Here is a 24769-nt window from a genome sequence, read left to right as displayed (position 1 = left end):
TCTTTGGGGAATGTACACCAGGAGAAAGATCACTCCTTAATTTTACCATGCAGCACCCCCTCAGATCATATTCCCCACCTGGCTTCTTTGTAGGCAAACCTTCAGATCCACTAAAGCTTCTTGGCTGTTGCTGCTGCATTCACTTTAGTCAGGGAAATGACACTGAGAAATGAAGCCTCTTCTCTGAGGCTAGTGTTGTGGGCCAATTTAAGCTGGATAGAGAAACACAACTGAAGAATGTAAATCTTTGTCTCCTCTGGGCAAACTCATTTCAGTTTTTATTTAAAAAGGAGGAGAGACTGCAATGTGTCTCTTTGGAGAAGCCTCTCTTGAACAGAGATGAACAGAGATGTCAGTGAGCATCTGGGGGGAGCCTTCTCCTCCTCTCTAATACCACACAGCTTCTCCAAGTCACACAGTCAGGGCTGCCTGACGTGTGAAGAGCAGCAGCACAGAGAGTGAGGGTCTACTGAGAGGCAGTAGGGCAGACAGTTTTGTTAGTGAGATGGGAGAGACATGCTCAGAGGCTAGAGCCCACTGGGAGCACCTCATGCTGGGCTTCCTCCTGTGCCATCTCCAGCACCACAAAATATTGTTAGAAATGGGGCTGCTGCTGACAGACGTGCTGACAAGACTCAGCTCAGGCTGACAAGCTGACACTTCTCCTAATCAAATTTCGCATGAGCTCTCTTTGATGATTCATTCCCAAATCAGCAGACTCACAGAAATAGACTGAACACAGAAGCCCCCACATTAGCATGTACAACAGAGTGAGGGTTTGGAGATAAATTAGACAATACTATTAACAGCGTGTGCCTACTACACACTGTCGCAGTGACAAAACAGGGCTCATTAGCTCCTTACCAGCTGGGGGGAATGATAATGTGCATATTTTCAAATGCCTCCATCTACAGTCTTGCCATTTGTTTCTTTTAATCAATTATTCCATCTCAGAGCAATAGTTACATGCATGGTTACCAGTGAGAGGCTTGATACCTGACTGACAAGGGCAACCCTCCCCAAACGAGACAAATTAAAGCAAACCAGCGCTCTAACACAGTTATGAGGATACCCAAGTACTTGATGGACATGATAATGGGTCTACATGATGGGGTGGTTGTCCAACGAAGCCTGGTTCTGATCGGCAAGAATCTTCTGCCCATGTAATGAACATGGTACTGAGTCAGTACAAGAAGAGACTGTTCACATGTTGGATCTCAATCCGAGGAAACCAACCAACTTCCCATCCGCTCACCAACCAAATTGGTCTCAAAGAAAAGCAAGCTTCAGGAATAACGCTACAGGCCTGTGTGTGGTAAACATTCATTGACTTGACATGCACTGGACAAGCAAGAGGCCAGGTATGGGAAAGAAGCAGGTATATATGTATATGTATACACACACACACACATATATATATATACACACACACATATAAAAAAACTGAGTAGGGGAGGGTGGAAATGCACAAATATGCAAGCACTGAACAGAAGAATGAGACAGACAGAAATTCATGCAGAAAGGCCCAAAAGTAGCATGCAAAAACTGAGCTTGTCATCCACTCCAGTGAGAACTGGGCAAAATAGCTCCTACAACCACCGTGTTTACCTAAGCCACCCTTAAAGGCATGCAAGTACAGGGGTTAGAATTAGAATGAATCCCCACCCAAACAACACTGCCTGACATATCCCTCAGACATTAGTCTCCAGCTGTCTCCTTTGTGGGAGTAAAAGAACCTGTCAGGACCATGCTTGGAAAGAAAGAACACAGCTTGTGAATCTGCAGATAAGCTTTTTAGTTCATTCAGCAAAGTGCTATCGAGAAAACCTCTTGCCCTTTTTGAAAGCTGCTGTTTATTATTCTAGCAGCAGGGGAAGAGAAAAGGTTATTTGACAACATATCAAAGATAGGTCCTTTCTAGTCCAGCCATGGGATGAATGGCAATGACGATCTACCTCTATCCCACCCCACAATTCTTGCACAAAACTGAGCACATTGAAAGAAAGGCTGTAGGCAAGCCTTTTCTCCAAGGGTTGGTTACCTAAAGATAGGATCTGGGGATGGAGGCAAGGGGAAAGCATTCCAGGAGACAACTCAGCCAAATGCCAATCTTATGTCTGTGGGCAGACAGGCATCTCCCTATGGCCAGTACTGGTGCTAAGCTGATGACCCCTTTCTCCTCTCTACCATCTATAGCAATACTTCCAAGTTGGTGATAAAATAAGGGGGAGAACGGGTGAGGCTGCCCTGGTTCTTATGCTCTCCATCTTCTGCTGTGCCATTGCCCCATCAATATCTAGACAAGTGACTGGGGCACAACAGACTGACCTCCAGTCACTATAAATAAGGTAAGAATTGTGCAGTATGTACAACTAAAAGAAACCAATTCTGTTGCCCTGAAGGTGAAAAAGAGTTCCCTCCTCATTGAAAGACAGGGGGAGACTGATGGGAATAGGCTTCAACAACTACTTTCCCCCTCTTTCTGATGTCCCATTGGTGGTTTCTCTCTCCCACTTTGACTACAAATGCTCATCAGAAGTGTACCAAATCAAACTGTAGTCAGGAATAAACTCTTATAGAACATGGCCACATAGCCCAAAAAACCCACAAAAAACTATGGATGTTGGCCATGAAAACCTTCAACTTCACAAACTGTAGTTCTCAATATGTGGGTTGGGTTGAAAAGGGTCAAGGTAGTGGAAAACTCAGATGTAGTGCAACTTCCCTTCTGCTCTTTCCTCTGCCATTAAACCACACACTGGTCTTTAATATTTACATTTATATATGTAAATAAAAGAGGGAAGGGTAACAATCCAAGCTAGATTTAACAGGAGAGCCTGCAAAAGTGATAAATGAGGTAGATTCCAGCCCAGCATCAGGTAACTGGCAGCTTCTTTGTATGCTGAGCCTATGAGATAGGGAGTGGGTCTGTAATCAGTCTTAGAGCTGGTGAGAATGGAGCACAGTACATCTAAAGGCAGGCATGTGGATCTAGCTTCCTCTACGATCTTGCCTCTCTCTCCTCCCTCGCCTATTGGTTACTGCAGGAACCAGCAGAAATCCTTTTCTGATTTACAAAGCAAAACAAAGGGGTCAAATTGGCTCAGATACACCCCAATTTTTGCAACAATTTTTACACCAATAATGCTTCCCCTTTGCCACATTTTTCTTTGAATGCTGGGGAAATATTTTTAAAAAAATAAAAACAAAAGTAAGCAACTTGGACATGTTACAGGAAGCCTATAGGAGCCATGAATGTCTATGTGACAATCATGTTGAATGTTTCTTTCAGCAGATTATAAAATGCCAAATTCACTGCCATTTATCCCTAGGAATAAAACCACACATGGCTTGCAAAAAATGAACAATCCAAGAAGCTTTCCCACTGAGTAGTAAGCATGCAGGCTGAACAATAATTTTGGCACTTAAAGTGGAAAATAAGTGATACAGCATATTCTGAATCATCTCACAGCAGTGGACATGGGAAGATCACACCAGCAGAGACTAACACTGAGTTTGGGGAGTGGGGAGGGAGAAGCAGGCAATACTGCAAAGAGGGTGGAGTGGAAAAGTGTTAATAATTTAGCATGCATTAGTGTGCACCTTCCTTGCATCCAGAGCAAATGAGCATGAATCAATCACCCCACTTCTGATATTAGAGCAGCTGCTTCTCAAATTTCATCAAACACTGAGGTCACCTCACTAAAAGTCCTCCTCTTCCCACTTTTCTGCTTCCTTCTTGGTATATAGGCATTAAGCAGATGTTTAAAGCTAGGGAAATATACTATCTATTAAATGGCTGCAGCGAGGCCAGAAGAAGCACAGTTACTGGAAAAGATGAACAGCAAGATTCAGATTGAAAGAGAAGGCCATCAGTCACCCAACATTTCTCTAAAGTGAAGTGAGAATTCAGACAAACAATTTTCATGTTACATGAAGTTTTGCTGGGGTCCTTTTTTGGGTCGGGGGGGGGAGGGGCAAACAAACAACACTGGTGATGTTGTATCATGTTAAAAAGCAACTGATGACATTGCCAGTATCCAAACTGGCACTTTGCGCAGGCCTGGATACATGCTAGGGTTGCCTCAGGGCATCCTTTACAGATGCCCCCTAACCCTAGCACGTAACCGCAGTGTGGTAATGGCGGCACCCTGTCTACATGGGCACCGCCATTATGACGTCACGGCCGCGCCACCTCCAAACGGAGCGGTGCGTGCGTGATGCATGCGCCCCGCTGGAGGGCGCTTGTGGCACCCTTTCAGCGGCGCCGGAAGGAGCTTCGAAATGGAGCTCCTTCTGGCGCTTGTATTGCTGGTGCAGCTTTTACACGGCTGCGCCAGCAATACAAAAGAGAAAGGGGTCAAGTGGCCCCTTTCTCTGTCTCCCCGCCGCTGTCAGGGTGTCCTTGGGGCATGAAACCCCAAGGACACCCCTTTCCAGGCTGCAGGGAAACAGCTTTTTTGCTGCTTCCCCGAGGCCTGGAAAAGCGGCAGATTGGGGGTTCTGGGGCTGCCGCTGTGGCCGCGATCCATCATGGAAAGGGGCAGGTGCAGGCTGACCTAAAGGGGCGGTCTGTATCCTGCCATTGTTTCATACTTCCTGGCAACACCATTAGCTCTCAGACTTTCAGCTCTTCACACAGCTTGATTTTAAGATCCCATATACAAACCCTACCTCATCTCCTAACAGGAATTGCATTTACATTTTCTATAATACATCTTCCAGTCATATGTTATTTCAGGATTCTTGGTGGTTGGTTAAAGTTCAAAATTATGATATCTGCCTTGACCTTTAGTTTTCTTGGTTGTGGAAAAACCCAGGACTTCCCTCAACAGTTCAGAAACAATAGATATCATCACAACAGAAATCTCATGGGTTTGGTACAAATCTTGATTTTAGCCAAAGTATAATTTTATTGAATTATTAATGCAATAAATCTTATTTTTGAAGAGCAATTTATGCAAATGTATCTCTTTCTTTATTTAGCAATAACTATCTCCTTTGCTTTCGATGCCAAATATATTTACCTCTTACCCCTACTTTTCCATAAATTATATGATTCTGACTCTGTGGACACCTTTATAATTTTGCCACCTGGGTCAGTTTGCAGACATAGTTTTGCCACAAGAAGGCTGGGCTTAAGCCTTGGGCACTGGGGTTTGAAGATTGATTGCTCCTTTCTCTTTCACTGACTAATGACCAATGTTTTAGTTTATCCTGCTCACCTCACTTGCTTTTGGAAGGTGGAAATGGCACAAACTGAGAATATAATCAGTCAGATCTGGATAACTCCCCCAACCCCTTTTCCTGCTTATCACTGTCCTTTTGAGCTGAATCTCCTGATGGAGGGGTAGTTCCTGGAGCATCATAATCTATTGACAGAATCACCCGCAAGAGGGAAATGAATGGAACAAAGAAAAAAAATGCATTTAGAGTCTAATCTCCACCTCCAACAATGTTGCACTATTTATGTTCCCAATGCATTCCTGAATGCTGACATTTTATAGACAATTTCCAAAACAGGCCCTAGTCACTTTGGATTATATTTCAGCTATAACTTTTAGGACTAATTATTTGTGCTGACAACTCCATATAAAAAGGATCTATCATTATAGCAGTGCAGTGCCAAAGAACCATCATAGTTCGGCCTGGTGACATACTAATAGCAAAGCAAGGGAGAGGCAGACTGTGCCACTCTGAAATTTTTATTCATTCACTTCTGAAAATAACACAGCATTAAGGGGTGGGGGCAAAACTGCTGTATCAAGATGAAATAACTCTTTAATAAATAACCTGGTAGCAATGGTAGAGCAATAATTAAATGCATGGGTGAACAGTACATAGAGGTAAGTAAAGCTGGGGGAAAAATCTAAGATGTAATTATCAGTGCCAAACAAATTATAAATCCTTGAATATCCTACTGGAATATTTAATACCTTACGAATTTCTTTCCATTAAGCATTCTGCTTGGGGACATTTCTGGTGTTAAATGACACCCTTTTTTGTCTGGCCAAAGGTGTTTCCCATGTGGCAGTTTTCCTACAAGGCTGTTAGAAAACATGCACATCTGGGAGCCTATTTACAGATGAAAACAGTTTGTCTCTTTTGCAAAATGTATGCAAATCCAGAGGTGGCTGTGGCTTCCAAATATGTACAATCGGCAGAATAAAGACAGCGGAATCATTTCTGCATGTGAAGGTGTAAACATCTTTTTCTATGCCCAATCTGGAAAAAGATCACTCATGAAAAAGCCCTAAGTGACCATCTGTTATTGAAGACTGATGCTGCTGATACATGCTTGAGAATCCCATTGGAATAAGGAATAGAATTTCTTTGGGTTATTTAACCTTGTAAAACAGAGAGCACTGGGCATGGGGAATCTATGTAGCTTTAGGTTCTTTTCACCATTTGTCAGCTTCTATCCCTGCTCGACTTCATGGGATGTTGCCCTCAATACGCCCTAATTCAGTTTAGACTGGACACAAGAAAACTTTCTCACCCCACTGCTCTCCAAGGAGAACATATTTAGAGAAGGATAATGAGAACAAAAGCTACTGCTCTGGGACAACTGCAATAGCAGCTCATTAAACATGCTCTAATTACAATCCTAATGAAGTAAAGTTGTCAGTAGGATGAGGGGGTCTCTGTTTAAGGGCATAGCCAAACAGATGCTTTTCAACAGCCTTTTAGTGCTCTTGTACTAAACCAGAAGCATGAGAGGGCAGACACTTTGAAAAATCAAGTACTCTTTTTATGCTAGCCAGAAGTCCTAGCATGCAGAAGGCTCTATTCATCAGTCCTGCAATCACTACAAGTAGACACAGACATCTGCAGGGGATGAAATGTCCTCTTTAGTTCCCTTTTAAAACATGCTCTGAGCTTTGCTCTGGTGCCACTGCACACAACAATTCCCAAAATTCCATAGCACTCAGCCATGGTGGTTAAAGTGGTGTCAAACCACATTATTTCTGCAGTGTGGAGGCAGCCATACACATAATTCCCAGTATTATACACTTTATCATATTTGGCACTTTGGTGGTTGGATAAAATTATGAGTGCTGTTTCCCTCACAGAAGGGATGCTACCAGAAATAACAATAATAAAAAAAGTTTGTGGTTATATGAAGGAATCTTTCCAGGCTCAGGCACTGGTGAGCCTGGCAAGTATTTCCCCATAATCCCAATACCAAACAGCATTTTACAGTTTTCTAGATCAGGACTGGAGCTTCCTTCAGGAAAAATATAGGAGCTGACAAATATAGCTGCCAACAAAACTGTTGCCCAGTGATCATCTTTCAGCTCAACACTACAGCATTATCAATAAGAGAAAGAGAGGCAAGGCAGTGGCACATTCTATTTCCTCTAATACAACCCCTGCCCTTTTTGATGCTTTGTCTAGGGAAGAATAATGTCCTAAGCGTCAGACTAAAGATGACTCAGCAAATGGTAGCTCAATGGTACTTTACTTGTATCTTAAGCACAGCATCCAATTCATCTCTCCAGATGTTGTTGGATTGCAACTTCTAGCATTTCCCCCCATTGGCTATCCTGGCTAGCCACCATTTGGAGGGCTATAATTTGCCTACCCTTATTCTAAAGGGAAGATGTCAAATGAAAGCAATTTCATTTGAAAATATTGCAAGTTTTTTTTTAACGGTAACTCTGTTGTATCATTTACTTTTACTGTCCCACATTCTCTATTTAACTCCACTCAAAACCAGCTTACACTATGAGACTCATCCCATATCCCTTACATTGATTTACACTTCAAATCAGTCCCTTGCATCCCAAAACAAAAAGAGAAGATGCACTGGAGGAGCAGGGTAAGACAAAACACTCTCTCTAAGCTACCTGTTTTTTAAATACATGCTCCCCACTCGCACTTGAAACAAGGAAATCTTTCTGGTGGGCTGCATGCAGATAAGGGTCTGTGCATTTTAAACATCAAGCGGCAAAGGCATGCAAGCAGTGTGGTCAATGCTATCAGCAAGGTCATGGCAAACAGGAGGCAGATTCCATTAGGCCTGCTGGGCAGTGTCTGGCAGGGAGCCAGGGGCCATCAGGCCCTCCCTTTGCAGGGCTGGCTCTCCATCCCCTACTGGAAAAGTCCCATCAGAGGTGGCATACTGTAGATGGATAAGAAGTGAAAAGGACCAACCTTCTCGCTGATCTGAGAGATGGAAGTTTGTTTTGTTTGATGACATTGTGCGATGAAGATGAAAAGGGAATAAAAAAAGACAAGGAAAAACACAGAGAGTAAAAACAGGCCAAGCTGCATGTGTCTGCACAGCACTGAAACAACAAGACATGATGGCTGAGACCGGCCAGAATTACCCACTGTGCAAATGCACATGTGCGCACACACGCACAGAAGCCACTCATTCCTGTCATGTAACCCAACCCTCTGTATGTAGGGGCATGAGTCCCAGACACAACAAGGCTTAGGAGATGTTGGTAGGCAGCCCTATTCCTGGCCACGCATAGACAAGAACAGAAGCATACATATTCCACACACTTACATGCCCACTGCATTTTAGACACCACAGGATTTCAAGTCAAGGGCCAAGCTCTGTTCTAACTGCATAAGTGACTTTAAGCCCATCCATCACACACACAGCTCATTATGACCACACATGCCCCATCACTGCACAACATGGAGGAAGCAGTCCTAGTGAACAATGAAATTCTTCTAGCACAGAGAGGTTCTTGCTCCTTCTCCCCCCCCAAAAAAAAAAAAAAAAAAAAAGAGAGAGAGAGATTGAGAGAGAGAGCTGAAAGCAGCAGAGAAACAATAGTACACCATGAACTGATTTGCTGCGTCAGGGCCCTTGATGCACTCAACTGCAAAAGAAAGTTGGGCAAGAAAGGAAAGCAACAGTCACCCAAAATCAGGAGGGCAATCCAGTACATTCCCTTTTTTTGTTCCTGCAGGAGAGACAGTAAGAGGTTAGTTACATTTTCTTGAAGGGCATGGAAGATCTCATTTCTTTTGCAGGGATGACCTTATAGCAGCTAGATTTCTGTGGTGCACTGTCTGAAATTGAACCTTTGATAAGAGAAGGCAAAACTCTGGTGGTTAGAAACTGCTTATGAGTCACATTTTAAAGGGAGGGGGGAAGCTAGTCTGTCAGCAAAACATACCATCAATTAAAAACCTTTAAAGGCATGCTATACACTGTGGACAGTACCACCAGTAAATTATTTGCAAGGGTAACAGAAGCTTGAATTTCAGCTAGCTTCACTGCTGCACAGCTCCTACTTGGCCTTTGAAGAGCGTACACAAAAGGAACCAAGGAACCTAAACATTAACACACAGTACATACTTAATAGCACTGAAACACTCTGGAACTGGAATGGAAGGACAGGTTTGCATTCATCCCTTTGTACAGACCAGAGGATTGAGTTTACTTCTACAAAGGTTACAATCAATATTGTTACAGCAGCAATTAAGGACAAACAATGGAAATGTGTGTGTGTGTGTGTGTGTGTGTGTGTGTGTGTGTGTGAGAGAGAGAGAGAGAGAGAGAGAGAGAGATTGGAAGTTGATCGCTTGTCGTTGACATGAGTTTTCTATGTGACAGCAGGATTTTATATGGAGGAACATGCAATCGTGTGAGCATCATCCACTTATTTGCTATATCTCTGAGTTGGTTTACCATTTAGTGAGAATTGGGTCTTAGATTCAGGCTTAGGGGATACTCTTTGCAGAACTACCAGCACTCCATAAAAGGACACTAACAGTGAAATGTGTATTAGGAAAAAAGGACTGTGCTATCCCTAGGTCCACATCAATGCTATAATAAAACTCCTCAGTATAGGGCTAGTTTCAAATGTCAAGACAGGCACACTGCAGTGATTTGCCCAGATGTGTTTGTACTTTAGATTACAGTAAGCAAGGTGCACTTATTAAACGCACTAATACAAACAGATAACTTTCTAGCCTATCAGTCAAAATGAGTTTGGTGCCTGTAATTTGTTACTAATTGCTGGATTATCTGTTAATCTCTTTTTACACTAATGGATTATAGGAAATAAACGTTTGCAGCAGATTCCATTCTGGAAAGAAAAGTACCTGGATGGGAGAAGCTGCGCTTCCTCATATCTAATGCTGAAACTGCTCCTGTTTTATCAGTAAATATGCTGACACTGACTGAATTGGAATGCTCATGTACTCCCCAGAGCCCTTCACTTCATTCCTTATCTTTGGCACAGGAGGAAGCAACTCTTCCTGCTCTTTTCAGAACACTAGGGCTTAAAAGTCTGACAGTGAGCAACGCAATAGCTTCCGTCTACCATGGGAAGAATGATCTTAAGATGCAAAACATGTCCTGATACCCATAAACACAAGTCCTGCTATCGCCTACAGGAGCCAGGACAGGTTTTGAGTGTTCCATGTTTCATGGACACCATCTGCCTGACAGGTATTACTAGGTCTACCTTGCTTAATGAGGGCTGATAGAATCAAAATGGCAAAGGTGACAGTGAAGAAGCAATCACAAGGCATTGTGCTGCTTTCAGTATTCAGTGGAGAAACAGAAAGTAATAGAAGAGGCAGAGCTCATTCTGCATGAAGTAGGACTGCCCTAAACTGATTAGAAAAATTATATTAACCTTATGAAGGATGCAAAACATAACTATCTCCTCCATTGTTTACCCATTTCCTAAAACCAAACACACACAGAGGTAATGCTAGACATAGGCAAGCCTCTTTCAGAAGGGAGTCCCAAAGGTTACTATGACTGAAAAGGCCCTCTTTGTATATTTTTTATAATTTGTACATTCAGCCACATATAGATTCCATATTGGGAGAAAAGCAGGATAAGGACAGGTAGCATACCTGTAACTGTAGGTTTTCAAGTAGAAAATTGTGTACTCACACAAATGGGTTGTCCTGCACCTATGCAGTGCACTTGTGCAATGTGCAGGACTACCTATTTATGTGAGGCATAGAGATCATGAAGAAGAAAATCACATACACATATATGTATGAGTAAAATGAGAAAGAAATCAAACACTTTTATTTTATTTTGAGGAATAGTTAGCAAGAGGAAAAGGAAAGGAGGCATAATTGGGATGACTGAACTTCCTAATTTGAATATCATCAAAACTGGGCATCCAAGGTGGCTTGGAAATTTAATATTGACTGACATAAAGAGAAAAGGGGTAGGAACTGTGGAAAGGATCCACAATGGCTTCTGCAATAGGACATGAACCCCATTGTTTTCTATTGCACCTCTGTTGGTCACTTTGGGACACAGATCCGGTATTGGCCAAGCCAGGTCCATGACCTAATACTGTGTTTATAGTATTACTAAACAATCCTTTTATGCTTATTTATACTTAATTATGCATCCCTGCAGGAGCATCCTGACAGATGTGTAAATGTGTTCAGTGATGCTTCTGGAAATCAACCAACTCAGAGAAGAGACATTTGCCCTGGACAAACTCCCTTAAGGGAATGCATATTTTCACAGAGCAGTTTTATCCCTGAGCCAGAAATGTTCAAGCAGTGTTAACTAACAGCAATGAGAAATCATCCTCAAGCTTCACTAATGGCATTGTTTTAACTTGCTTTACACAAAGAATCATTGTTAAGGGAGATCATGTAACTCAGTTGCATACTTTCAGAGGAGAAGGTTCCAGGTTCCTGGCATCTCCAGTTGGAAGATTCTCATAGCAGGTGATGTAAAAGACCCTGACAGACCAAGACCCTGGAGAGCAGCTGCCAGTCAGAGTATTTAGCTAGAAGACATACACAAAGTCTGATCTAATATTTTTACAGGTTTACATTTTTGCTTCTTTGGCCTTGAAATGGTGATCTGACCTTTAAAAATTAGAATTACACCCATAATGGTCAAAAGGTTTATTCACAGCCATTAATTGTGGTTACAGCACCAGACAAAACCTCTCTACCTTGGAGGTACTTTCTCTCAATACCCTTTTCACCAAAGGTGCAGACCAGACAAACTCTCAAAGTTATGTTCAAACAAGACTTTCTGGTGAGATATACTATGTAAAATCCCTATATGGCAGACCTAATTTTTAGCAGATGAAAGCAGGGGTACATATGAGAGAGGCAGGGCAAGTGGATGAGGAGCTGTAGTAGAAAAGTGACTTTCGGAAGACTAATACACATCCTCCACACTTCTTTCCTGATGTAAAGCAGTAATGATAAAGGCAGGAGGGTGTTTTGAGAGAGATGAGCTGGGGTAGTTGATTAGAAAAGTAACTACCAGGAAAAGGTTCAGGTTTCCCTTCCCCAATGCAAAGCAATCCTTCCTGATTTGTGTGTGAAGGGACCATTGTGGCTGCAGTACAGTTTTGTCCCTGTGTACTGTGAAACTAGCATGCAACATAAATGTCAACATTGCTATGGACAATAATCACACACATAGCCTATTCTGTTTTCTCAGATCCAAGAAACAGGGAAAGCACCTTCTTGCTTTGACAAAGGCACAAAGGATGGCTTGAGTAAGCTAGAGGAATTGTGAAAGTCTTTCACTGGGTTGGTTAGAGTACCTATTTTGTTTTGTAAAACAAAGCCACCTGCATAAATATTGTCTGGGAAACAGTACATATGGCAAACCTCCACAGGGGACAATTTATGTAGTAACCTGTCTTTCATATACTGTGGGGCTTTATCTCAATCCTGCAGCTTGGAGTCCAACCTTGTAAAGATTATGTGCAATAAAAAGGAGGCTTGTCCCAAAATTTATGCCTTAGAAATACGATGGTTAATAGAAAATGAACCACACACACAGGGCTAAACATCTCCCTATCAGAAACTTGGCTCATGCCACCTTATCTCCAGAGCCAGCCAAGCAACCAGCTAGCTGAACAACCTGCTCTTCCCATCAAGACTGGGGTTACAGTTTACTGCACTTCTTAGAGTCCAATGGGAGTTCTATAGCTAAATAAAGAAAGACTCGGCAAACAGGGACTCAGGCAGGCTTAAAGGTGAGGTTTCTTTGCCTTGGCAAATTGTGCATTCAGGCGAAACATTAGCTTTCCCAAGAATGTTTGCAAAGGCTAGACATAGGGACAGAGACTTGAAACAGAATGGACCAGTGAATGAGAATGTACAAAAGTCTGCACAATATAAGCATGGGGTATATTCAAATATACATTTCCCCTTACTTTGGGGATAAATGGCTTGAGTAGCATGAAACTTATTTGTAAGAATATAGGAAATGCAAGGTCAATCATAATCACATTCTGGGTGTGAAATGGGTGTTTCTGCTGCACAGATAAAGAGTTCTGAGAATATTTGAAACTTCAGCTTCTTACAGATTTATATGTCGAAATTGTTCTGCAAAATGAAAAGGCACCTGCAGAAAATGAGCACTGAATACAATGACAGCAACTGAAAGACCTAGAAGCAATCACACAGCAAGTCATCTTGGCCTTTTCAAGAATAACTATTCCTCAGCTTGGTTAAGGCAGCTTTTTTTCATAAGATTGTTTGGAAGTGGGGCTGGAAAGACACAGGGCAGGGGGAGGAGGAAAATGAGATGAAAAGAGAAGAGAAGAGAATAATGATGAAAACATTACTTCTAAACAGGCAGTTGTTAGTATCCAGGTCCTAGGAAGAAATGAGAGATGAGTTTATCTGCCAACCAGTCAAAGAGACCACACTGACACATTTCCCCTTCCTATTTCTAGGCAAGCTCCAAACCACCTCCCAGGGATGCATAACAGTGCTGTCCTAGTTTAGGCAAAGTTTCACCAATGGGAATACATATTGTCTCCTTGCAAAACGCAAACAGAAAATTCACCAGCTTTTAATGAAGTACTGTACTCTTTGCCCTCCAAACACACAATTCAATATCAGATTTAATGTAGAAATAAAAGCCCCTCCTATTTTAAGTGCTGGGAATATTAGAGATAAGAAAACAGTCTGGCAAAGTGGCTTTGTGCAACAAACTGCAGCTGATTCTCAGCAGGAATAGAAATATTGTAATAGCTGCAGCAATTATCTTTGTTGCTGAGGGGGGGTTGACCAAGACAACTTATGAAAGCTAAGATGCTCTTCCACAGCCAACATGACGTATTTGCTCACCTGCAAGAGAAGAGATCAAGCCTAGGAGGAAAGACCCACTAATTTCAAAGAGACCCAAACACAAGGACATCTTTGTTTAAAAACAAACAAACAAACAAACAACCCCCCCAAAAAAACAACAACACACAAATGAAGGATTTAAAATGATTGCCCCTTCTTCTTGAAGCTCATTACAGATTTGCACACTGGTCCTGTTGGTTTAATCACTGCAAAGCCCTCACCCATTCATCCCTGCAAAAGAGAATGGTTCATAAAGTATCCTTAAAGTACCCGCTTGTTGCAATGCCCCATGGGTCATTTGAGAGGCAATTGCCATGGAAAGAAGGGAGAAAGGGATGGAGGCTTGCCTTCTCAAACTTTACCTCGCACATAAAGGTTGGCTGGAGCTGAATAACGGGTCCCTGCACTGTTCGTGGCAACACATTCATATTTTCCTTGGTCCGACTCTTCACTGTTCTCAATCTGCAGGGCCCCTATGCAGAAACAAGACACAAACAATAGAGATTGTTACACAATATTTAAAAATATGCATGTTTTGCCTGTGTGTCTCTTTTCTATCAAGAGCACAAAGATAAAATGATTTTAAACAAATATGTGACATGATGCTTCTCACAGGGTCACAACAAGGCATCCATGTTTTCTGTTAAAAGTCAGCTGATGTTTCCAGTCTGTATAGCTGCATAGGAAAATGGATTACTTATACCTTTCTAATCACTTATGTAAAATGTTAATTTTTGCTAAATACAGAACCTTTCAAAAGAATATAGGTCTTTTACGCTGAAATCACACTATAATATATAAGTCTTCTGTGTGACAAATAATGAAATAATACAACCAACTCTTATCAATTCCATTGTGACAATTAAACTTGTACTCCTGCACAAGTCATGAGTAATCAAATATAAAAATAGAAATGATAACAAAATTTGTACCCTATGTTAGACTTTGTTTCTCTGTCTCTGACTATCACTCTCAGTAACAATTAACAACTTTCTCATACATTTAAATCCAGGGAGGTTGTGATAAGTTATACTGCAGCACTGTATTCTTATTTTGCGCTGCATTATGCTACATCGCAAGTATGCTTACAACAGTGTATGAAGTTTGAAAGACAGGAGAATAATGCTGGATGAATTGTATATTGTTGGTGCTTTGTAGACAGAATGTGGATGAGAGATGATGTTAGGATGAGGTGGTAAAGTAAGGATGACAGTTGGGTAGACAGGATTAGGATTTGGATAAAGAGTGTGAGCAATCCACTGTGAGGGTGGATTATGTAATACATTAAGATTATTTGATGTACAGGTGTTGTTGTTTTTTACAAAAATATACTATCTATGAATGTAATAATTTACGTATGTATAGTAAGCATATATTATCTGTTGACTATAACTAGGCCTACTGTTAAGAGTCAGAAAGTTCCTGGGAGCCCAAAAAAGCCTGAATGTAGAGTTTAGAGCCTAAATACTGAAAGAACACTCATTATAAAAGGAACAGCTTTACACAGGTCTTGGAGGAACTGTATCCAATGAGGATCTTGGTGGCAGCATACCTATAGGGACAGTGTGGAGATGGTGAGACAAGACCACCACAGGGGGTGATCAACAATATGAGTACCACAGTGGGAATGTCAAACAGGCAATTTCTTCTACCATGGGCTGTATTCTCTCTGGGGAAATCTGTCAATGTTGTTTATGACTGAAGACAGTGTGAGAGGTGAAGAAACAAAAGTAGACTCTCTCTTTTTTCTGCTGCCATATTCTCTCTCTTTCTCTGCCACACTAGGGTTCCCCTATGTCGAGACCTGGCCCCTCTTCTCCAGTCTTCTGGCCAAGGTGGTGGAATTTCAGGGCAAGAGCACTGCCTTGAAATATGTGTGCATGTGCTATCCTCATTTGGACTTGTTTTTTTAATCTGAATGGCGTATTCTGTGCAACTGTGATTGATGATGAATTATCATGCTTAACATCATCACTGGTGTTGCCTCTTATAATATCATCTTTGTATATCACAATGGGTCCTCTCCAGGCCTCAAGTTTGGGCCCTAGAATCTTAGGGCCTAGAACAATCCTGACCTAACAACCCTATACCACTCCATTCTTTCTCCTGCCCATAAGGGCAGATTGCTGTTGACCGATTCAGACTGTGGTTCTAAAACGTAAACTGTGTGGCCTTCCAGATATTATTAAGCTGGAACTCCCAGTAACCCCTTGGCTCTTCTAGGACCACAGGCTGCCCAACCTCAGTTTAAACAGTGGTCAACATAATAAAATGAATAAATAAATATGAATGTAATGGCACAATTTGTGTTAAATCCATGCAATGACATTAAATGTGAAAAACCACATTAGGGGCAGTTATGGCTAAAATTGCATTTATCAGATTGTTCTTACTTTTCTTGACCAACATGAATGGATCATGTGCCCATTCACTTCTCCCTCCCTTAATTCCCTTATTATGGTAAACATCCAGGTTGTGAAGAATGTAAAAACAGCAGTGATGAAGGCAATAATGATAATAATAACAACAATGATAATGATGTAGGATGAATTTAAAAGCACACGATGCTTTTTTGCCAGAAAGAGAACCCCATATTTCCAAGGCAAAGTCTTTCTTGTTGCTTCCAGAAGCTGTGGAAGAGGGCTTTTGTCATAAGTCAAACACACACACATGCACACGCACACACATTTCTGAACCAAGAGAGAAAAGGATTAACCTGCCTGCTTGTCAGAGTCTGAACCCATTTCCGTTCGCCAGAGAAAACAGCACTATGAGAACAGAAGCTGAAATTGCTGTCTCTGCTCTTCCCACTTCAAGGTGTGGAGGTCAAATTCAGTTTTCATATCATTGGAACAGAAGGAAAACTAATGTGAATCAACTGACGCCATCTACATTATTTAGAAGGATAAATTGAAACTGTAGCCTAAGTCTATATGTCAAGAATAAAAAATGAACTTCGTCGAGTTCTGCTATGTAATAAAAACGATGTAGCAAGAGCCCTCCCTGTTGTTATATTAGGGCGTCTTGGGGCTGGGGGAAGGTGAAACAAATTCCATCCTTGGAACCCTGCTTCCTGCTACTACTACCTATGGTACTTTCACATGTTCTGGCAGACATCCTGCATTTTATATCTTAGTATTCAGTTGCTCAGACAAGATGCAGCAGCAACAGCAGCAGCAGTAATGCATCAGTTTTGTAGGGCTTTTAAAAAAAATTATACAGACCATATACCTTCACCTATGATGATACATAAATGTTCTTAACTGCCCTTCAGTTGGTCCTGACTTGTGGCAACCCTGTGCATTAGACATCAAGATTCCCTGTCCTCCACTGCTCTGTTTAGATCCTTTAAATTCAGGCCTGTGGCCTCCCTGATTGAGTCTATCTATCTAGCATGTTGCCTTCCTCTCTGTTGCTTTCTATCTTTCCTAGTAATTTTGTCTTTTCTAGTGAGTCATACCTTCTCAGGATGAGACCAAAGTATGACAACCTCAGTTTTGTCATCTTTGCTTCCAGGGAGAGTTCAGGCCTGATCTGTTCAAGGACCCATTTGTTTGTCTTTCTGGCTGTCCACAGTATCATCTGCACCCATTTCTAGTATCACATCTCAAATCACTGTCCAGTTCTCACACCCATAATGGGGAACATAATGGCTTTAGTGTTCTGCTGTGTATCTTTACACTCTAGGATCTTGTCTAGTTCATTCATGACTTCTTTCATTCACATGTAAATGCTTACATGTAAAATAATAAGGAAGTACTAATGACATGAAGTGTGGCTGATGTGAGATGAAGGGAATTCCCCAGGGAAAAGGTTCTAGACCTCTTTTTCCTTGGCTTAGATTATTTCAGGATATGCATATGTGCATACATATACACATATGCTCTCTTATTCTACTCCTATACACGCATATATCCCACAGTGATAGAACTGAAAAAAGATTGGATGGAGGTAGAGAGACTGGTTGGAAAATATTCTGCAGACTCCCCTGCATTTCTGTTGTGCAGGTCCTCTCTACACAACAGAGCAGTTTCCTGGTTTGTGCCCTGCCATTCAAGCCAAGTTGAAAACTGAAAAGTCTATGTGACACGTGGATAAAAGTTCCAGGAAATTTTCTCAACAATTTTTACTATAATGACAGATGTAGGTCTATAAAAAGCCTGGATGATACTGTGCAAGTAGATTTTAATCTTTCTGGTCAAATTCTTAAAAAGGCTCTTGTATGCCAAAGGTGCAATCTTACACACAGCTATATCAAGTACATTTCACTGAATGTAAGAGAGAACCATTTCTGAATAGGTTTGTCTAGGATTACTCTGTAAGCATACCAATAAACATTTCTAATTATTGTAATTAGTGCACAGAATGGCAAACCTGTCTATCCACCTTTATCACAATTATACAAGGGAACTACTATAACAATTTCTTAGTGATCATCTCCTCCCTGAACTCAATGAGTGGCATGGCTGGGGCCTGGAAAGAAGATGAGCTTCTGTGATATATACAGTCGGCCCTCTTTATCCACTGACTTTTTTATCTACAGATTCAAGCACCCATGGCTTGAAAATATTCCAAAAAAGTATAAATTCCAAATAGCAAACCTTGATTTTCCATTTTATATAAGGAACACCATTTTGTTGTGCCATTATATTTAATGGGACTTGAGCATTCACAAATTTTGTTATCTATGGGGGTCCTGGAACCAAACCCCAATGGATAACAAGGGCCCACTGTACAAGGCAGTTGCTGGCAATGCTATGCAACTGAGGATCCCACAACAGCAAAATGCAGGAATGCAGCTCCCAACTGATTTTCCTTCCTTTTGGTGTCTCATATATCTAGCTTCTATGCAAGTCTCCAGTCTGCTCCAGATAAAGAAAAGAGAGATAGAGATTTTCAGGCCCCAAAAGAAGCAGGACTGCCAAAAGGTAGCAATCTCCTATAAAGGTGCTAACGGGGGGAAAAACAGCTTGAAATGGGCAATTTCAAAACATATTAGATAAAAGATTTCTCAGCACTACTCTGCCAATTTTCAGGCTTTTTGTTTTAAAATAGTTTTCTTTCTTTTTTGCAGGTATGAAATTCATATGGAAGGGTGTGTGAAATCCAGCCAATAATATAATTGCTTTCTGTTGCTTCCAATTCCTTTTCTGAATTTCTTAGGCACAGAGAAGCTAGTTCCCAAGAACATAATTATTTAAAGGGCTGTTTCCCCTTTAATATCTCCATTATTTCCCATGTAGCTGGTATGACAAATCTGTAGTATCAGAGTTCTATAAACATACCTGGGTTTCTATGTCTAGGAGAAAAGCAGCTCAAGACAGGTCATTGTCCGTTATATCTACTCATGTCAATTTCTATGGCAACACAGAACACTTGATATGAACTTTGCTAAGGGGATGTGTGCCACTTCCCCTAAAAAAGAATTCACTGTAGCCTTATCCTAAGTCATCCTTCAAAATTTAACATCCATCCATTCACCCTCTTCTCTAACCTGCCAGTGACCAGCGAGACCCATGCAGCTCTGAACAGTCTATCAAAACTCACCCTGACCTTTCAGCCTGGGTCTCACCTGAAAAGCAAAGGGGGAATGTTAAAAGTGACAACATGTCTTGAGAACACAAGCTCTCAGAAAAATGACAGCACCTCTGGACAGCATTCCTTCTTATGGCTGTAAGGCCTAACATAAAAGTTAGTCTCAGAAGAAAGACATCTGACTTCTGCTTCTCCAGTTGCCTGGCCTGACATCTTATTACATGTTCATTCATTCAACAGGAAGAGAATATTTTAGTTTTCAAAACATTCATGTAGATTATACATATATGTAGATCATCAACCATTAATTATTAAAAACAAACATCCAGCTAACCATTTTTTTAAAAACCCAAATCTTGTTAGCTTCATGTATTTCCAGATTAATCAAATACATCCCAGAAATGCAAAAAACTTACCTCAGTGAAGACTTTGCAGGCCACTATGTAAGTATACACTCCCTTTTCACATAACTGTCTTTATCTATCATAGTTGTTATCTTTAGAGACTCAGTAGTTTGCATATTTAATAAAAGTATCACTCTGACAGAAATCCTGTATGAGGTGCCAAGAGGTGAATGCTGGCCCTTCCAGAAATGTCATCTTTGACATTCAAATGGGACACATACGTTTTAAATAATGTCAAGCACATTCTTAAAATACCTCATTAGGACTCAGATAGGGAGATTTATGTTTTATGAGATGGAAGATTCTAATTATAGAGATATGTCTACTTTCCCAGAAAGAATGTGTAGAACATCTGGATGGTTCTGATGCTGAGTCATTAATGTCCTCACATGTTGACAGGAGGAAACACATGGCAGTTATACATGCAGGGAAAAGGCCCAACCTGCTCATGAAATGCATCACTGTTTATCATAGGGTCCTTAATTTTGCTATGAAAACTATGATAGAAGTGGAGAAATAGTTGAAAAAACCCCTAGTGACATCATAGGTGTCAGTCTTTTAGCACGCCAAATAGGAAAGACTGTTAAAGAACACACTTGTAGCAAAACAACGTTTACAATTTTTCCCCTGACCCAGATTTTCCATCCAGGCAACTGATGCAACATATGAACTAAAAACAGCAACTCACATTTGCTCCAAAATCATTTAATCATAACTGAAGACATTAACCCCCAGCAACAGAACCAGTTCCAAAGAGTTGGATTATTAACTTCCAGCAGTGATTCAGTGAAGAGGGAGAGGGAAGGAAAGAAGGGGGAGTATTGGACAAATGAAAGAGTGTAATTTAGTGGTGATAATAACTTCATCAGGAAATTCAGGGGTCAGTCAACAGCAGTAACTGAAATCACAAGAGATCAGAGTCAAACTACATAGTACTCATTACAACCTTAAAATTAATTCCCAGGACCACTTTGTGCATTTAGAGTAGAAAAATTGCTAGCATATCTATAAGCATTGAAACTAGCAGGCCTGGGAACGCAGAGCTGTCAGACTGGAGTTGGGTTGAACAACTGAAGATTTAAGGCAGCCAGATGTGTGTCTGATTCATTTATTCACAACAAATCTTTCTGCTATGGTGCACTGTGAATCTGTGTAAGGCTTCAGAAGGGGTGGAGCTGATTTCTTACATCTCCTCCCTCAGTCTTCAGAATAGAAGAGCCAATAAACAGGAAAGGTGCACTTTCAGCTCTCACATTCATTGCCCAAAATTCCAAAAAAATTCTTTCCTTTTTTATTATGTCAATTCCTGTCAGAAACAGTAGAGTAGAAAAGACTTTGCTCTTCTCTTGTGAAAATGTTACATTCTTCAAAACAGTGGCTATTTCAATCCCGCTGGGACTCAGTACCCTGAGGGTGACTGAATCCAAAGACCGAAGACTTCAGAGCAGTCTGTGGCATGAACAAAGACATCATTTTCCACTCTGCAAACCGCCCGTTGAATAACCCCCTTTAACCTGTGCATACCTGCAATGGATGATTCTACAAGGTGCCACACTAAAAATAAACAACAAACAAGGACACATGGGAAGGGACAGCAGGTGAGACAGTGTGCTGACTGAATCTGGAGTGATAGAATAGCTAGAGATGTCATACTGCTGGAGAGGCAACATGGCAGAAAAGAAATGGAGTGACATGACAACTGGAGGCACAGTTCAGCATTCTTACCTCTGATTGGTGTACCACCTGGTGAGGTAATTTGAATGCAAATAAGATTAGAGAGAAGCGTTAGTACAAAGAGGAAAGGAAGAAAATTGTAACAAAAAGTAGAAAGTTTTTCAAAGCTAGAATCTGTATTAGCAAACAGGAATAGTAATTTAAAAAAAGAAAGAAAAAGATGTGCAGTAACAAGTCAGAGTGATGCCCTCAGGTGGTTAGTAAAGCTCTTTGCTACTAAAAACACAAGAATCTGGTCCCATTTTTCAAATTAAGGTGTTGCTTGTCCTGCTCAAGCTGGCTACTAGGCAAAACCTCTGGCAGTCACTGCCACAACTGAAATGGAGTAGCCACTGGGAGATGGGTGCCGTGCCCTTTTACTCTGCCAGAAGATGGGGCTGTGGGAATATCAGAGTGAGAGTGGACTGCGAGTAAGCATGTATGTGGGTGGTGGGTGGGTAGGTGTAGGAAGAAAAGAAAACTAAGCATACAGTGGTTGGTGAGAGAGACATTCTTGGTTTAAAATTATATGGACCATTGGGGACAAAATCTGCTGATTATGTAACTGAAACTTAAAGTGGAGTGAAAAATGGAGGGGTAACGTGGATAAATCCTATATCAGGTTCCCTCCTGGCCAGAAACTGTTGTCCTGCAGCACTGAATTTTCAAATAAAAATGTAAAGAACTTTCTTCTAGCTTTCATTTTGTACAAAGGAGCTAGGCATGCTCTGCATAATTTGTCTAATAATCCAGAAGAAGTGATTTCTACCCTCTTTATAAGGGAGCTGAAATATTTTAACATGCTATGAGAGCATCTTATAAGGAGGGCTCGATTATGAAGCTAACAGCTCCAAAGCATCAAGCGGAAGCACAGTTACATACAAGGGTTTGCTCAGTCCTGGGCCTTATTGTTAGAACGGTCCAGCTGTGCAGTGTGAGACCTGTGTATGTAATCTGACAGCAAACCCTTTTGATCCCCAGTTTTGTCCCCTTGGTCTTATTTTGTGCAAATGAAGGCAGTTAGTAAGGGCAGGGAGAGTCATGCAGACCTAATTTGTAGGCAGTTCATGGTATGTGTTGGTCTGATGCAGATTTTGCACATCTGAACACCAAGCACTTACCAAAGAAAACTGGGGAGTTTAAACAGACAGAAAGAGAGGGTTAAACAGGACACAGAGCGTCAAATCATGTTCCGTGTATTGATCAATAAATACCAGTAAGCATACGAGTGCTGTGTATCTGAGATTAACTGCTCCCCACATTCCATTATCCACAGCACTGATCACCCAATGGGAAACAAAGAAAGACACTCAAAGAGTTTCTGTAAATACAAAGAAGGCAGATTTTAAGCATGTTTAACTTGCCTCTTAAAGAGTAATTAAAATATTTACACTTGTTATCTCTTTCACTCTCTCCTAGTGCCTGTTCCTTCAGGCGGTAGCCCTAGCTTTTAATCAGAAAAAGCAGTTCCAGCTGCTTCGTTTAGCATTCTCCATAGCCGAGATGACATTACTCCATTTTCGCTTTATGGTTGGTTTATATTTGCTGATGCTTTTGTCCACGGATGACTGAAGCATCAGGAAGGTTCACACCATTGCTACAGTCGTGGGTAATGTAATCTCTGCCACAATAAATCTGCTTCCTATTTATCTGTTTTTCTAACGACCGTTCCCTTCCCCTTGATAGAACAATTCTCATTGTGGAGGCCTGCATGGCTCACAGACTATACTGACAGGAAGAAGGTTATTGCTTCATGCCCAATAGAAAAATCTGCTGAGTGCTCACTTTTGTACCCAGTCTCCCAATTATTGCTATAATTAAAAATCTGCAGTCCTGACTAACATACCCACTCCCATCTTTTTAGTTAATAGTCAGTAAACCTCTCTATCATAGAACCCAGGAATCCTGCTAACTTCCTGGCTAGCTGAAATAGCACTGTTTTACCCTACTGCCAAGCAGATCTGAAGCTAATTTTAAGTGTGCCCACATAGTAACTGAATACTCTGTATGAAATGCTAAAAAACACAGCACACACAAAGAATGGATTCCCTAAAGTGTAGATGACTCATCTTTCTTTTGCATTAAAACCCAATCTTTAGATCTAACAGCATTAAGATAATAACTCTTGCCAGAATCAGAGCTCTGAAGCACTGAAACAAAGTTTCCTTGGGAAAGCTGGGATACATAGGCATTTGCAGAGAATGTAATACTTGAATAACTAAAATGGAATTCTCCAGAAGGCTCCCTCATGGTGGTCAGCATCACTAAACAAAACTATGAGCTTTATGTCACAAAAAGAAAGCTCATGACATTTTTCCTGGTCATCATTTCAATGCAGTATACTTTCAGTATGGACCAGAGTTCTGAAGGCCAAACTTTGTCTTGCTCTAGAGACATGTTTATTTGAAATTATATCCAGTAACAGACTTATTAAGAGGAGTGTATGTTGCAGCATATCCTTTGCAGCCAGATATTCTCAAATTCAATCTCTAGCATTTCCAGTTTGGGCTGAAAGAAGCTGCTGCATAAAATCTGAGAGAGTCATTGGAAGTCAATGTTGACAATATTTAGCTATATGAACCAATGGCCTGATTTGATATAAGGCAGCTTCCTGTGCCCATGTGACACCCAGTTCTATAGCTACTGAAAGCTATTATATTATAATATATTGCAGGAAAGAATGAACATTTATTCTGGGTCTGATCCAGTTGCAAGATTAAGGCATGCTGTGTAGCCTTGAATGCAATAATAATGTCTAAATTGAAGCCCAACAGTTTATAGAAGTAGCAGGAGACTTGGTTTTCCTCATAGGATGGCTATGGACATAATATTATTGAAGATAATATTGGTATGTAAAGCTCTAGGGCAGTGGTCCCCAAATAGGCCTGCCATATCCCGATTCCAGGCAGGACATTCACGGTTTTTCAATCGTCTGGAACGTCCCGTTCCATGTATGGCAGCAATCCTGGAAGCTCCTGGTCACCACTTCCTCCCTCTAGCGTGGCAGTGGCAGTAATGCAAGGCCTAGCTGACATACTAGGCCTTGCTGGGAAGGAGGG

The 24769-nt window shown here is 41.2% G+C and overlaps 1 protein-coding gene across 13 annotated transcripts in view; it reads right to left on the bottom strand.

The window, feature by feature from the left end:
- Nucleotides 1-24769, bottom strand: part of PTPRF (protein tyrosine phosphatase receptor type F) — a 686838-nt gene that overhangs the window by 98606 nt on the left and 563463 nt on the right. For 7 of the 13 annotated variants that reach the window (XM_089514948.1, XM_089514949.1, XM_089514947.1 and 4 more), the window contains 2 exons: nt 21723-21740; nt 14421-14531 (listed from right to left, as the gene is read on the bottom strand). In XM_089514948.1, the coding sequence (XP_089371074.1) occupies nt 14421-14531; nt 21723-21740 (129 nt within the window). The remainder of the gene's footprint in view (nt 1-14420; nt 14532-21722; nt 21741-24769) is intronic. The other 6 variants (XM_089514951.1, XM_089514954.1, XM_089514955.1 and 3 more) reach the window with 1 other exon arrangement.

This window comes from Sceloporus occidentalis, unplaced genomic scaffold (assembly GCF_023333645.1).
Source record: "Sceloporus occidentalis isolate IW3139 unplaced genomic scaffold, rSceOcc1.0.p SCAF_3, whole genome shotgun sequence".
Taxonomy (NCBI): domain Eukaryota; kingdom Metazoa; phylum Chordata; class Lepidosauria; order Squamata; family Phrynosomatidae; genus Sceloporus; species Sceloporus occidentalis.
The sequence above is the reverse complement of the archived record's forward strand: the minus strand, read 5'-3'. Positions and strand labels throughout refer to the sequence as shown.